At 39.5% G+C, this 15,301-nt stretch overlaps 1 protein-coding gene across 13 annotated transcripts in view; it reads right to left on the bottom strand.

Moving 5' to 3' along the window:
• BACH2 (BTB domain and CNC homolog 2) overlaps positions 1 to 15,301 on the bottom strand; it is a 367,290-nt gene that overhangs the window by 264,936 nt on the left and 87,053 nt on the right. For 10 of the 13 annotated variants that reach the window (XM_015136935.3, XM_077999657.1, XM_015136932.3 and 7 more), the window contains exon 2: positions 11,418 to 11,530. Coding sequence is in view for 3 of the 13 variants with exons in the window: in XM_077999651.1 (XP_077855777.1) it covers positions 11,418 to 11,530 (113 nt within the window). In the remaining 10 variants the exon portion in view is untranslated. The remainder of the gene's footprint in view (positions 1 to 11,417; positions 11,531 to 15,301) is intronic. The other 3 variants (XM_077999656.1, XM_077999654.1, XM_077999660.1) reach the window with 1 other exon arrangement.

Genomic DNA, 15,301 nt, shown 5'->3' with positions numbered 1-15,301 from the left:
AGTTTATAAATCACCTTGGATTTTTCTCATTTATCTTATTAGTCTGTTTTCCTGTTCCTCTGGAGATTCCTAAGGTGTGGATCTATTCTGTGAGATCAAAGCCAGCGGCTCGGCTCTAATAACAGATAAGACAGAATTCGTGATTCAGCGGATTCTAAGGCTGTGAAGTGTAACAATCAGCACACTTTGGGAAGATAGCGCCAGTCCATTTCGAGTATTGATTCGCTGCACTTTGTTACTCTAATGATGTTATCTCATTAAAAGAGATAAATGCCCCACTGTTCTTCTAAGAGCTTCTGCTTCTTACTCTTCTCTCTTTTTCAACAGCATGGCTCTCAGCAGCAGCATATTAAAATCAAATTGAAATCCAATGCAAGGCTTGGCTACAGAGCTGCTTAAGGTATCTTTTTAATTGCTTTTTCCTACTCTCAACCCCCTTCCAGCTCCTCCACTACAGTCCTTCAAAGAAACAAGCAATATAAAGAGAAATAGATGTAGAAAGTAATCATAATAGAAAGCATTTTCTGAGTGTCTGTTACATAGGGACTCCACTGTGTCAACCTTTAACGTATTCCTACCTCGTTAGATACGTAGAACAATCCTCAGTTTGCAAACAAAAAAACAGAGTTTGATGTTAGGTAACTTGCCCAAGATTATGAAGGCAGCGAGAGAATGAGCCACAATTTGAACAAGGGTCCATCCAATGCAAGTACTTTTTTTTTTTCAATCTCCATTTCATTCATGGAACAAATAAGAAAATATGATTGCAACTTGATTAGAATAGGTGAAAAAATGTAAAAGAGGGTAGCAATTATTATTCAGGTTTTGTTTCAACAGATTTATTATTAAATAAAAAGGTAGCAATTTTTCATAATGAACGTTTTATACATTATTCCTTTGTGTATCAGGCCTCTAAAGTACACATTATTAAAGTCTATTAAAGTCTGTATTTAGCATTACTAATGTGCCTTTGGGGAAATTATTACAATGAAACAGCATCAGTCTTTCACAAAATTTCAATTGTTTAATATTCCTTTTCTTATCTTCAATACACATGTCTAATTTTAGCTATAATCAGACCTCATCCCAAATGCCATAATCCCAGCCTAGAGCTGTCACAGCAAACTGTTTATGAGTTGGATTTAAGAAATAACAAGAAACGTAGATATTGTTAATTTCACCCAACACTTTTTTTTTCATGATTGGTTGCAGTTTTCCTAATGTTCTAATTAACAGGTGCTCCTTGATCACTATGACATGTGAGGATACTTTATCTCTCTGGCTAGGGTTGGTTATCTTAATTAATTGCTTATATTTATATCTAACTGAGACTAGCCTCAAGATAATGCCACTCTATTAAAGTTTGAGAGTGGTAAGAAATTATAAAACTATTCCACTAAAAAAAATAGAAAAGAAAACCAAATAAATCAGAAGAACATATAAACTATGATTAGTCAAATCAAACCTCTGCATTTAAAAGTAAACATCATTTACTAGATGTCTACTAGACTAGAAATATGTGTCTTCTGAACAGTAACTGAGGAGTTTCTGCAAATTATGTATTTATGTATTTATTTTAAATAGGCATCTCTACCTTTTTTCTAGTACATTAATTTTATCACACAGTACGAAATTTTTAAAAAACAAAGCCAATGATGTACATATATTCAAAAGCACAATGTTCTCTGAAAATACAGAAAATACTGTTAGGCTTATTTTACGAAGACAAAGGACAATAGGAAGCTGGGAAGAATACCAGCAGCTATACGTTATAAGGCCTCTGTATCACACAAATGAAGGGAAAATAAAGCCAATCTAAAGTATTAGGTACTTAAACTAATAAGCTGGATTGGAAGCAATCTTTTCATTATAAATTTCCTTTCATATACAGCAACCCCACTGAGGTGACACCTTTGTAATATCAGGCAAAAATCAACTGTTAATATTCTAAAGATGGACAAACCACAGATTAAGTACCTAAATAATCATGTTTCTAGTCACCAATTAACTAAGTAGAATTCTCTTAATTGTATCTATTAAGGCCTACTAATTGAGAGAAAAAGGGCAAAGTTGAGGACTTGGAGAAAGAAGACAGAAACATTCGTCTGCCTGATTCATAAAGGTCAGAATCCTCTGGCCGCTGTTGTAGGAAACCAGCCATCACTAGTCACAAAGAAAAAGGCAGCAGCACACTTTGAGTATCCAAAGGGCCTCTTTACTGGGCTTGCAAGGCTCTTGTGGGCTTAGTCCAACATGATGATATAGGACAACAACCTACCTGTTCAGTCAACACGCAATTAAAACTCCCAATGAAGGATGGCCCAGGGCAGTCCATTGGTATGGGGCAGGGGGCGCAGAGAAGCGAAGCTTGTTTTAATTAAGAAAATACTAGGCACTCCTCTTTAAATCCTCAAAAAATAAGGATGAACAAGATTTCAAAACCAACAATCATGATGTATGTGAAAGTACTAGCAATGAGAATGAAGTGGGACTGAATATAATCTTTCCTACAAACGAAACCTGTTTGATGGTGTAAGGAAAATGGATGAGCTGTGGTCAAGAATAGGCCGAGGCAGACATCTAGTCCAGCATGACTCAGCGAGTTTGGAGTGCAGGCACACAGCTCCACGTGTTATGTAACCATGCCATGTGAGGTGCATTAAGTAACCACTCATGTGCGCTCATGCTTGACTCAGAGCCACCATTGTCTGTAAAAGGTATAATTACCCTGCTAACGCTGTACATAACGGCTTGCACTCGTGGCTCGTCCCCAGGCTTGCGCCCATGGCTTTCTTGTGCCCATGGCTTGCTTGCGCCGACAGCTCCCTTGTGCCCAGAGAGAGAATAAAGCCATGTTGAAACGCCCCATGATTCCTTGACTGGTCTTTCAACTGCCTGCCACTCGTCCACCGACTTTCCTCCGACCTCAGTTAGAACCTGACAGATGGTCAGTAGCTGTAGACGTATTTCAAAGAAGTTATCATGATTCACAGCTAGGCTTCTCAGACTTGAAATTATATTACAGTCATGTCAAAACATATCCTTTCTTCTCTGGGGCCTATAGAGTCTTAACACAAACACAAAGTTCAGCTTTTCTATTCTGAAGCCTTAATTTACCTCCTACCTGTTCAGACTCTCCTTCATCTTTTCTGACATTATCAGGAGATGTTATGTCAGGCCACATGACCCCTTCACTCAAGACAAGGCATTGCCATGTCCATATGACACAGTAGTGGGTGCACAGAGTCTCAGAGCTAGAGCTCACTTTGAGGTGCTCCAGCACAATCATTCATCTGATGTTCAAATTCTCTGTACAAAAAGGTTCAGATTTTCAAAATAAGCCCTGGAACATGAAGACTGTGATATGGTTTGGCTGTGTCCCCACCCAAATTTCAAACTGCAGCTCCCATCATTCCCACATATCATAGGAGCAACCTGGTAGGAGGTAACCGGTAACTGAATCACAGGGGTGGATCTTTCCCATGCTGTTCTTGTGACAGTGAATAAGTCTCATGAGATCTGATGGTTTTATTAAGGGGAGTTCCCCTGCACATGCTCTCTCTTGCCTGCTGCCATGCAAGATGTGACGTTGATTTTGCTCCTCCTCACCTTCCACCATGACTGTGAGGCCTCCCCAGGCATGTAACTGTGAGTCCATTAAACCTCTTTTTCTTCATAAATTACCCAGTCTCAGGTATGTCCTTATTAGCAGTGTGCGAACAAGTTAATACAGACTGCTTCTTGGAGAAGTAGGCACCAGCCAGTGCTTCACCACACACTGCTCTGAGATTTGTTGGTGAGCCATGCAAATAAAGAGAGAACAACAGAAATACGTTTCTGGTTAGGCAGAAAGGGGGAGAAGAGATGGGACTGAAATAGAAGCATTACTGTAGCTCCATAGTCAAGATGACTGTGTACAGAGAGAAGTCTACCTAACTTAGGGAGCAATCCTCTGGAATGTATGTTTCATACACATTTATACAAACACACATTATATGCATGCACACATTTTAAAGGCAAACGGGCATAAATATATTCAGTTAATTCTTTTAAATTTGTCTTCTCTCTCTTTCATGCCAAAGCAACCCTCTACTCAATTACACGGTAAGTTGTATTTTAAATATGCACTTCCAGACCTCCCAGAAGGGAGTTACAGTGCTATTTTCTTCCTGAAATATCATGAATTTCCCAGTACAAGGCAGGTGGAGACAGAGTCTGGAGGTCTAACTTGGCCTTTAACATTTCCACGAACCTCACATTCGACAGGACTCAATGTACATGTAACAGAGGGGCTACAGTGGCCTGGTGCCAGCAATGTTTCTTTTTGGCTTCACAAACTCTATAAAAATGAAGTTTTTTTGAAGAGCTAAGGGAAATTATATCTTAAAAATGTAGAAAGTGAGAACAGAAGTGCTACAATGTCCAAGGGCACTCACTGACCAGGACTGAGGGTCCAGATTCTTGTTAGAGGAAAGCCTGCCACATATAAGACATAGGCGCAGTCGAACTCAGTGGTTCTCAAACTCATCTCATGGCCCTTTTACAGGCTCACAAATGATCGCAGACCCTAAAGAGCTTTTGTTTATGTGAGTTATTTCTATCAATGTTTACCATACTAGAGGTTAAGCTCAAGAAAGTTTTGGAACATGAAAACATAGGCACACATCCCAGAAGTGATGCCATTGCATGTCACAGTCTCTTGAAACACCACTGTATAGACAAGAGAGAAAGGGTGAAAAAGGTAAATCATATCTTAACTTTTATCTTGCAGGCAGACACCCTGAAAGGGTATAAGAGTGTCCCTCTCAAGGGTCCCCAAACCATAGTTTGGGAACCACTGGTCTAGTTCAAACTTGTACACATAAGCAGTGTCTTTGAACACGTAAATGAAGAAATGGCACAGTACTGAGTAAAAGGATGTACTGTTCATTTTAAAAAATTGAGCCACTGAATCAAAGGATGGCATCTTTTTCTAGAGCATTTCTCTACTCACTACTGCCCCCAAACCATTAGTATATTAAAATGATCCTTCCTGGTAATATGCCAAGCAGAATGACCCTAGGTCCAAATCTCTGTTTTGACCACTCTGTTTTCTATCTGCTTACTAAAAATCTTCATCCATTTGCACCTCGAATGCAAAACAGCTAAAATAGTACTTATTTTTTAAATGTTTGGTTTCTTTTCTAGTTGTTAATGAAATACACAAATATTGTAGAAAAGCTGAAAATACCAAAAAGTATTTTTTAAAAAAGAAAGAAATGTGTCCTATGTTTCCACCCTCTGGGAAAGTCATGGTCATCATTCTGGGTAATAGCCTTCTGGTCTTTTTATCATGCATATTTTAAAAATGCAGTGAAGTTCATTTTTTTTTTTTTTTTTTTTTTTTTTGAGACGGAGTCTTGCTCTGTAACCCAGGCTGGAGTGCAGTGGCATGATCTCGGCTCACTGCAAGCTCTGCCTCCCGGGTTCACGCCATTCTCCTGCCTCAGCCTCTTGAGCAGCTGGGATTACAGGCGCCCGCCACCACACCCGGCTAATTTTTTGTATTTTTAGTAGAGACGGGGTTTCACTGTGGTCTCGATCTCCTGACCTCGTGATCTGCCCGCCTCAGCCTCCCAAAGTGCTAGGATTACAAGCGTGAGCCACCGCGCCCCGCCGTGAAGTTCATATTTTAAAGATACTTAGTATATTTTATTTTAAAATATTTTTAGTGTGAAAGAAATGCACATTGCTTAAGAAAATCTAGAACATACAAGCAAAATAAAGATAATGCTCATAATATGTTGATATGTATAAGCAATCTTTATTCCGTGTGCATACTGTACCTTTTATAAAAAAATGAAATAATGATCAGACTGCACATACTGTTATATAACTTGTCTTCTTCGCAATTTATTTAGAACATCTTTTTATGTCACTCAGTATTCCTCAATCCCTCCTCGGCATTTTCATTGTACAGCTGTACTACGGTTATTACCTTCAAAAATTACTATTTTAAGAATATTGTGATGCACATCTTAGCTAAACTTCTGCACACATCCATGGCGGTTCTCTTTGAGTTAATGTTCTAGAAATGCAAATTCTGGGACAAAAGGTGTGTCAATTTTTTAGGAGTTGATATACCTTATTTAAGTCCCCTTAAGAAAGGTGTTCTTTCACTAACTGTGTATGAGAGAGCCTGATGTTCCCTATTCCCAACTTCACTGGGTAAATGTTACAAATCCTCATCAATTGTATAGGTGAAAATTTCTATCTCATCATTTTAATTTGCATTTCTTTGATTGCTGTTAAGATTGAACATTTTTCTTCCATTTTATTGATCATATTTCTTTCTTTGTTGGTCTTACCTTTCTGTTCTTTGCCCATTTTCTATTAGTGTAATTACCTTTATCTCATAAATCTATATTAATTTGTAAGAACACTTAATAACTCTTTCTCATATATGGGTAAATACTGCCCCAGCTTGTCTTTTATCTTTTAGAACAGTTCAGAATGTCTTTTGATTGAAAGAAGTTCTGAAGTGTTATAAAGCTAAGTACATTCTCTTCCTTGATAGTTCCTGACACTAGAAATTAATAAGGCCTTCTTTATTCTAAGATCATTTAATTTTTAGTTGTATTTTCTTCCATGTCACTAGTTTAAACCTTGCAATAGCTCTTCAAAGTCTGCCACAAGGAGGACCTGGCCAATGCCTTCAGAAAAATGACTGGTAAGGCTTATTAAATATAGATTGGACATTTGGTGAAACAAACCATTGAGGGTGTCCTGGAAAGGAGAGGAGAGAGATCTTTTATGTTTATTATTTGCCAATTCCTTATGCTACCTCCAGTAGCTCTGTTAACTTGCTCTTTGAGTATAAGAAGTTTAAAATGAAAAAAGTGTTGACATTAGTTTTATGTTAAAATATTAAACCAGTGGGTATGATGACTCTTCTTACCTTTGCCAGAACGGCAGCTGTCTTAGATAGAAAAGACCTTTGTTATATTCACTAATGTATTTCTTGCAAGCACAGTGCATGGCACATAGTATGCACTTGACAAATATGTGTTGGAGCTGATGTTTTACCAACTAGAGCTATGTATATGCCAGGTTTGGGGTGAGCGAGGCACGGATAATAAAGTCTGGACTTCACAGCTTCATATGAAGGAGGTGCAATGTAAGAAAAACTCCAGATGAAGGTAGAAACTAAATTTCAGTTTTACTTTTTAGTTCACTGTAGAGATATTGATCTGCGTGTAAACATGAAACTGCCTCAGACCTGGGACAGTAGGATGTGGTGCTGAATACTGGAAAATATTCAGAGAAAAAAAATTCTGCTAGGCAGATCATTAAGCAAAACAGTGGCATCCACCCACTAAAAGAGACAAGAGGCACTACTCTACTTCATTTTGATGTTTTGGCATTTGTCCAAAGCAATAAAAATCAGATCCGGCTTGATCTGAACATAACAAGGAAGAAACAGTTCTCAAGAAGATTCTTTTTCACGATGGGGGAAGGGAGAGGGTCATTTTGTACAATAATGAAAAAATCAATTATTTTTCAATCAGATGGAGTGTCCTCATAAATTTAAAGCACAGAACAGCATGTGACATGCCTTATAAAAACAATGACCACAAGGGAGACGAGTAAAGGATCATAATCCTAAGGTTGCTACTAAGAAGGAAAGATCTTACAAGGGGAGAACAACACTTTTCTTGCTAGTGTGTTTTCTGTGAACGTACGAAGTAGTCGGTACGCACTGAATGTACATCATCCTGCACAATTTGCCTCTACAGAATCCTGTTCAATTGGCTTCCCATTTGGCTATGGCTTTTAAGTGATACACTGAAATCTTTTCTCTATAGCATGATAATGCAGCAGTAACACAGATAAACCCAAAACTGGCAAATATACTAGATGTAATATATATTTATACATATTAGCAAGAAGATAACCAAGAAAGTAGTAGAAATAGTGTTGACAGAATTTAAAAGTTAAATTTTGGCCAGGTGTGGTGGTTTACACCAGGTGGCTTAATCCCAGCATTTTGGGAGGTTGAGATGGGAAGATTGCTTGAGTCCAGGAGTTCCAGACAAGCCTGGGGTAACATGGTGAAATCCCATCTCTACAAAAAATACAAAAATTAGCCAGGTATGTTGGCACACACCTGTTGTCCCAGCTACTCAGAAGGCTGAGGTGGGAGGATTGCTTGAGTCCGGGAGGTTGAGCACTACAGCCTGGGTGACAGAGCAACACCCTGTCTCTCTCTCAAAAAAAAAAAAAAAAAAAAAAAAAGTTAAATTGCAATTATGAAGTTTTTGATCAACATAAAGATTGGAAAGTCAGCTCTTGCAAAAAGCTGCGAAGAATGTATGAACATTGGAAAGATGGTCAAGTCTGCATGAGGGTTTGGGAGAATGCATACCCTGGGAAAATATGTGCCCCACAATTTCCTTAATACGTAAGGCTCAGAATTTACAACCATTAATGCCTGTTTACAAATTTAAAAGGTGAATAAATAAATATGAGGCTGTCTACTCTGTGTAAACCCATGAGTCTGTTATCATATTGCATGTACACTGACATATTTCCTCCTCTAGACTGGCCTCAGGGATGACAGCAGATTCATGACGGGCCTTATGCGCAGGAATGCCCTCTGTTTCTGTTTTCAGCCAGCAGTGATACACCAACACGCTAGCTATCCGAAGGCCAGAAGTGCACCCTTTTCTAGTGTTTCCTCAGACCCTGGCAGAGACTGGAGTTCAAGAAGGTGAGGAATGAAGGCCCTACCTGGTGGACAGTAACTCATGAGGTATCAGGGTAGTCCTGTTAAATTAGTGCAGCCAACCGCTAATCCCTTTGTGCCACGGGGTTTGGGGATTCTGTGTTTTCTGGAGGGATGGTCCGCGATGGATTCAAAAGAGAGCTGTCAATGTCTAACTGCAATCAGCATCGCCCTGGCACTTCACAGGAATAACAATGACCCTAGAACACCAGGGCCACCCTCCATCCGTACACTTCCCTAACTGAAGTGCCCCATCAGTGAGCTGGGATTTAGGAAGAAAGGAGAGCATTACAGTGTGTGTCTGAGGAAGAGGAGAGTGCACAATTCCAATGTCTCCAACTTTCTAGGAACAAATCCACTTAGAACGTCAGTCACACCCACAACAATATTCTAGCACTCCAACTAACACCATAATTGAGGAGGAGATTCTCTGGTTTTATTTATGCTGAGAAGAGCTGTCTCCTCCCCAGAGAGTGACCTATTCTTTGTCTTATGCCAAGAAAGCCATAAGAAAAATGCTGACCTATGAAGGTGACACATCATGCTTAATCACTACTTTCAATTAAAACAATATAAAATAGAGCACATACTGAGCCACTCAGACAGAACATAATATCCCAAGCAACAGACACACCTACTGAGACTTGACATTTCTGAGGAGTCTGGTTCCCAGCTGTGTGTGGAGAGTGAATCCATGACATTAGATGTTGGGTTGCTCTGGAGAAACTTAGGGCAAAGCTGTCACAGCAAACTGCATTTGCTGATAACAGATTTCCAAAAAGTTGCCTTAGCTTTTCAATACACCAAACTCCAAATAGTAGGAGCCAAAAGAGGTTTGCAGCCATGGATCTCCCCTCCTCCCCACCTCCAGTCATGACCCTGGGGCAGAACACCTGCTTACTTTCCAGTATTCCAACAGCTCACTTCTCAAAGGCGGCTTAACGCCAAGTGTTTAAGCTGGGGTGGGGTTGAAGTGGGAAAACTCAGCTCTGGTTTCTTTCTCTTTGGCTAAGCTCAGCCAAACGAAAACTCCTCAGAAACAACTGCTTGTTTTTTTGCTGGTCTCTTCAGATAGGATACAGCAGCCAGTGTCTCCCATAAAACTTGCATCTAGGAAAATAGGGTAAGTGCACAGAAGGCTTTTCCAGCTTTCTCCAATCCCTGAAGCTTCCCAGGGCCCTTCCCGCCCATGAGAAGGCTGAGTAAATGACCATGAGAAAAGTCACCACTGGAAGAGCGTCCTTTAGTAGAAGAATTTCAACAAGGTAAATGGAATTTCTAAAGTCTAGAGATCCCATATGCTCTTTTGACAACCAAACCATTAAACAGTGCTGTCCAACTCTACCATAATCCATATAACAGGCCCACAATAACACACCTGTTTTTGTAGGCCTCCAGAAACATCTCCCCCATTTTAAATCCTTTAGTGGCTCATAGGATCTGGCCCCTGCCTCCTTCTCTGGGCTTATATCTGACCACCTTCCACTGGCGTAGTAGTTTTCAACCAAGGGGTAATTCTGTCCCTGTATGGGACATTGGGCAATAATCTGAGGACATTTTTGGTTGTCATAATTAGAGTGAAGGGAAGGGGATGCTACAAAAAATCCTAAAATGCAGAAGACAGTCTCTCACTTCAAAGAATTACCTGGTCCAAATATCAAGTGTCAAGGCTGAGAAACCCTGCTCCAGTCATACCAAACAAACTCTTTGCTGGTCTCTCAGCACACCAGGCTTTCTCATATGCTTTTGTGCTTAAACACATTCCTTTACCTGGAATGCCTTGCCCTACCTTCCCTGTCCAGGAAATTACCATTTCCCATCCAGGATCCTACTCAAATGTCGCCTCCTCTACATTGTCCTTCCCAGATTCCCCAGAGTTGGATGTTCCTTTTTCTGTGCCTCCAGAGCTTCTGCTACATACCTTGTTACAACACACTCACTATTCTGCCCCAAGATAGTCTGCACATGCTGAAGGCATGTCTCAAGTTGTATTCTTTGTTTATTCCCATAGTGCCCATCTGGTAATAAATCGCCACTCACCAATTTAATCAGGGAATAAATAAAACTGGAAAAGATGCACCTTACACTCCCTTGCAACTATGTCTAAGGGATAATAGTGTCCCCAACATAAAAACAACAGCAGTAAACATGTATCAAGTGCTTGTAATGTGGACAGGCACTATATTAAGCACTGGTACATGTAGTAACTCATTTCATCCTTACAATAATCCTATCAGGTAGGTATCATTATTATCAGCATTTTACAGATGGGGAAATTGAGGAACCAAGAAGTCAGGCCACTTGCCTAGGGTCACTGACACTAGCATCTGGAAAAAGTGATATTTAGTCCCAGGAAATCTAGCCTCAGAGTCTCAATATTCCAATATTCATGCCAAGGCAGTTATGCTAAAACCCAGTATTTCAGCCACTCAGAGGCCCCTGGCAAGTATAAATGACACCTCCAGAGGACTACGCAGTCAGAGTAGCCACTAGCACCTGTGACCCTGCTTGTAGGGGATCACACAACTCTCCAACTCTGAAATGCTTCTGGCAGGAGAAGCAACCTTTTCACATCATGGAAAGACATATGCATTCCAGAAAATCATAGTACCGAAAGGAAATACAAGTGCTGATTCCTCAAAGTACCTCTTACCTTGTTCATGCTGCAGGGATGGGAGCAAGGGATCAGACATGTCACAATGCGAGGCAGCTCTTGAAGATTCTCCTCATTCCTGGAGCCCTCACTTTCTGAAGCAGACAGCTGCACTGTGAATATAAACAAAGAAGACATCCATCAGCTGGTGCCCAGGAAGGCACAGAGCACTGCCATGTCCAGTGCCTTGCTGCCATGATGGCAATGATCCAAGTCTGCACTGTCCAACATGATAGCCACTAGTCAGATGTGGCTATTACTGAGCACTTGAAAAGCAGCTAGTGCAAATGGGGGCTGCCAGGACTCAACAGCTAGAACTTCCACATATTTCCTAGGAAGGCAGTGTACCATAAGGGAATTCAAGAGGTCAGCTTTCCATGGGCCAAATGAACTAAACAGTTCAATTCCCCCCAAACAGAAAAATAGTCCACCATGTTTTTATTCATGCTATTTATTCTTCACATGAAGTTTTTGATTCATATGAATTACGTTTCAGAGTAAAAGGGTTCTTTTTTGTCTTTTTTTTTTTTTTTGACATAGTGTCTCATTCTGTTGCCCAGGTTGGAGTGCAGTGGCATGATCACGGCTGACTGCAGCCTCAACCTTCCGGGCTACAGCAATCCTCCCACCTCAGCCTCCCAAGCAGCTGGGGCTGCAGGCATGCACCACGACGTCTGGCTAATTTTTGTATTTTTTATAGAGACAGGGTTTTGTCATGTTGTCCAAGCTGGTCTCAAACTCCTAAGCTCAAGTGATCCTCCTGCCTTAGCCTTCCAAAGTGCTGGGATTACAGGTGTGAGCCACCATACCTGGCCAGTTTCAAGGTTAATTTGTCAAATATTAGGGGAAAATATTTTAAAAATGACTTCAATTGCTTAAATGGATTTGTAGCCTTTTCCTCTGAAAGGTGTTTACAGGTGGAACTGAGAGGAGAGCAAAACATCGTAAGGTTCCTGATACTCAATTTGTGTGTTATTTTTTTAAGTTGCATCTAGGAAGGATTTATATATCTGTACCTTCCCATAATACATGGAATTGGAGGTTTAACTGGAACTGCAGTGCTTTTAAAAATGAAAAATACACTATTTTTAATTATAATATATTAAGAACATAGAAAATGTTCAATAGAAAAATAAAAAGGTACTCATAACCCCACAAGCCCACCATAACCATCTTTAGTTATTAGTAATCAGCCTTTGTCTACACTGGAGAATGACATGTCTGCTAACTAAGTTCGGGACATGGAGAATTCCAAAGCTGTATTCCCCATATTAACATCTTTCACTGCTAAGAAAATGATTTTGCAATTTACATTTTCAAAGATAAACTCCTACTCCATGCACATTACTATTCTATGAACATAATATTACTACATTCCTTTTATAAATCAGACGATAGGGAGAGGAAATTGCAAATCACTCCTTGGCTATTTGAAACACAGATTCCAAAGAAAATACCACATTTGGATTAAAAACTTAAAGGTAAGACCTAAAACCATAAAAACCCTAGAAGAAAACCTAGGCAATACCATTCAGGACATAGGCATGGGCAAATACTTCATTACTAAAACACCAAAAGCAATGGCAACAAAAGCCAAAATTGACAAACGGGATCTAATTAAACTAAAGAGCTTCTGCACAGCAAAAGAAACTATTGGCAGAGTGAACAGGCAACCTACAGAATGGGAGAAAATTTTTGCAATCTATCCATCGGACAAAAGGCTAACATCCAGAATCTACAAAGAGCTTAAACAAATTTACAAGAAAAAAAAAAAAAAACATCAAAAACTGGCCAAAGGATATAAACAGACACTTCTCAAAAGAAGACATTTATGCAGCCAACAAACTTATGAAAAAATGCTCATCATCATTGGTCATTAGAGAAATGCAAATCAAAACCACAATGAGATACCATCTCACACCAGTTAGAATGGCAATCATTAAAAAGTCAGGAAACAACAGGTGCTGGAGAGGATGTGGAGAAATAGGAACACTTTTACACTCTTGGTGGGAGTGTAAATTAGTTCGACCATTGTGGAAGACAGTGTGGTGATTCCTCAAGGATCTAGAACTAGAAATACCATTTGACCCAGCAATCCCATTACTGGGTATATACCCAAAGGATTATAAATCATTCTACTATAAAGACACATGCAAATATATGTTTATTGCAGCACTGTTCACAATAGCAAAGTCTTAAAACCAACCCAAATGCCCATCTATGATAGACTGAATAAAGAAAATGTGGCACATATATACCATGGAAAGGTATGCAGCCACAAAAAAGGATGAGTTCATGTCCTTTGCAGGGACATGGAGGGAAATGGAAACTATCATTTTCAGCAAAGTAACACTAAAAGAGAAAACCAAACACTGCATGTTCTCACTCATAAGTGGGAGTTGAACAATGAGAACACATGGACACAGGGAGGGGAACATCACACACTGGGGCCTGTCAGGGGGTGGGGGGCTAGGGGAGGGATAGCATTAGGAGAAATACCTAACGTAAATGATGAGTTGATGGGTGCAACAAACCAACATGGTACATGTATACCTATGTAATAAACCTGCACGTTGTACACATGTACCCCAGAACTTAAAGTATAATAATAAAAAAAGAAAATACCACATTCAGTCATAGCAATAGCATATTTTAACAATAATGTACAACATGAAGAGCTCCTAAAATTCCAACTTTGTAGCATGAATACATCCAGACATCTCCACATGTACATGATGTCCAGGTAATCACGGCTTCAAAGTCAAGAAAATTCAGTATCTAATTCTAATTGATCTTAAAGTGACTGAAAAAAAATAATGCATATAACTTTTACTCTTTCGATTTCTGGAAGCAGGTGCTAATAAATTTCTTAGTTTTAAAGTAGAACTTCATACATGCTGTTTCCTTTTCAATGTATGTATCAATCCATTTAAAAACTACAGCCCAGAACTTAACTGGAAAGCTTGCCCAAATGCCTAGCAGAGATGCCTCATGTCACAATTCAATTTCTATGTACACATTGGTATCAACACAGGAAATGTGGGTACAAGAAGATAATAACAAACAGACAAGGATTCTTGAACATCATTTCCCTGAGGAACCCCACCCAGCTCCAATCAGGCCACAATCCCCGTACTCTCAGAACTTGGATAAATAACTTGCACTAAACTGATTACAGATCCCTTCCTGCCCCCGCCCCAACTGTTCTTATGTCATTTTCATGTATGTTGTTTTACAACCGAACCAGGCTAAAAACCCTTTGAGGGAAACATTAGTCACATAGAACGTTTTAAAACAAATGTTACAAGAGTTTTTTCTTTGCTATCACTCACAGGGCCTAGGATGATACAGACTTTTAAGTGTGGGGTCTTAAAAACAATGTTAGTAATTGTTGCAGTTGTCTTTGGAGTTCTTTTAAAAAGGAAAATCTCTAAATGCCAGGATTGTAAATCTTTTTAAAAATATTAAGAATATCATACAACTGTATAGTACCCCAAACTGTACAATGCACTTTTATATATTAATACTCTCATTTAATATACTAATACCAATCTGGGTGGTAGTTTTCCTAATTTGGAAACCAGACACAGAGAGGTAAAAGAATTTTTCTTGGTTCTTGCTGAAATAAGCAATAGACCCTGGACTAGAAGTGACTTCATTTCAAGACACTATGGAATTAAAGCATGTGAAAGACCACAAATAAAAAATAAACACAACACACACCCCAAAACAACACACATACACACACACGCACAGACCAAGACCACCATTTAACAGAAAACGCCTCAGAGAACAGACGACAATTTTAGAAACTGGGTCAGTTCACTTCTGGACAGCAACCAAAAAGACTGGCCTTGTTCTATCAAGTACTTTCCATCTCCTTT

Source organism: Macaca mulatta, chromosome 4 (assembly GCF_049350105.2).
Source record: "Macaca mulatta isolate MMU2019108-1 chromosome 4, T2T-MMU8v2.0, whole genome shotgun sequence".
NCBI lineage: Eukaryota > Metazoa > Chordata > Mammalia > Primates > Cercopithecidae > Macaca > Macaca mulatta.
Note: the sequence above shows the minus strand (reverse complement) of the source record. Positions and strands in the feature narration are given on the sequence as shown.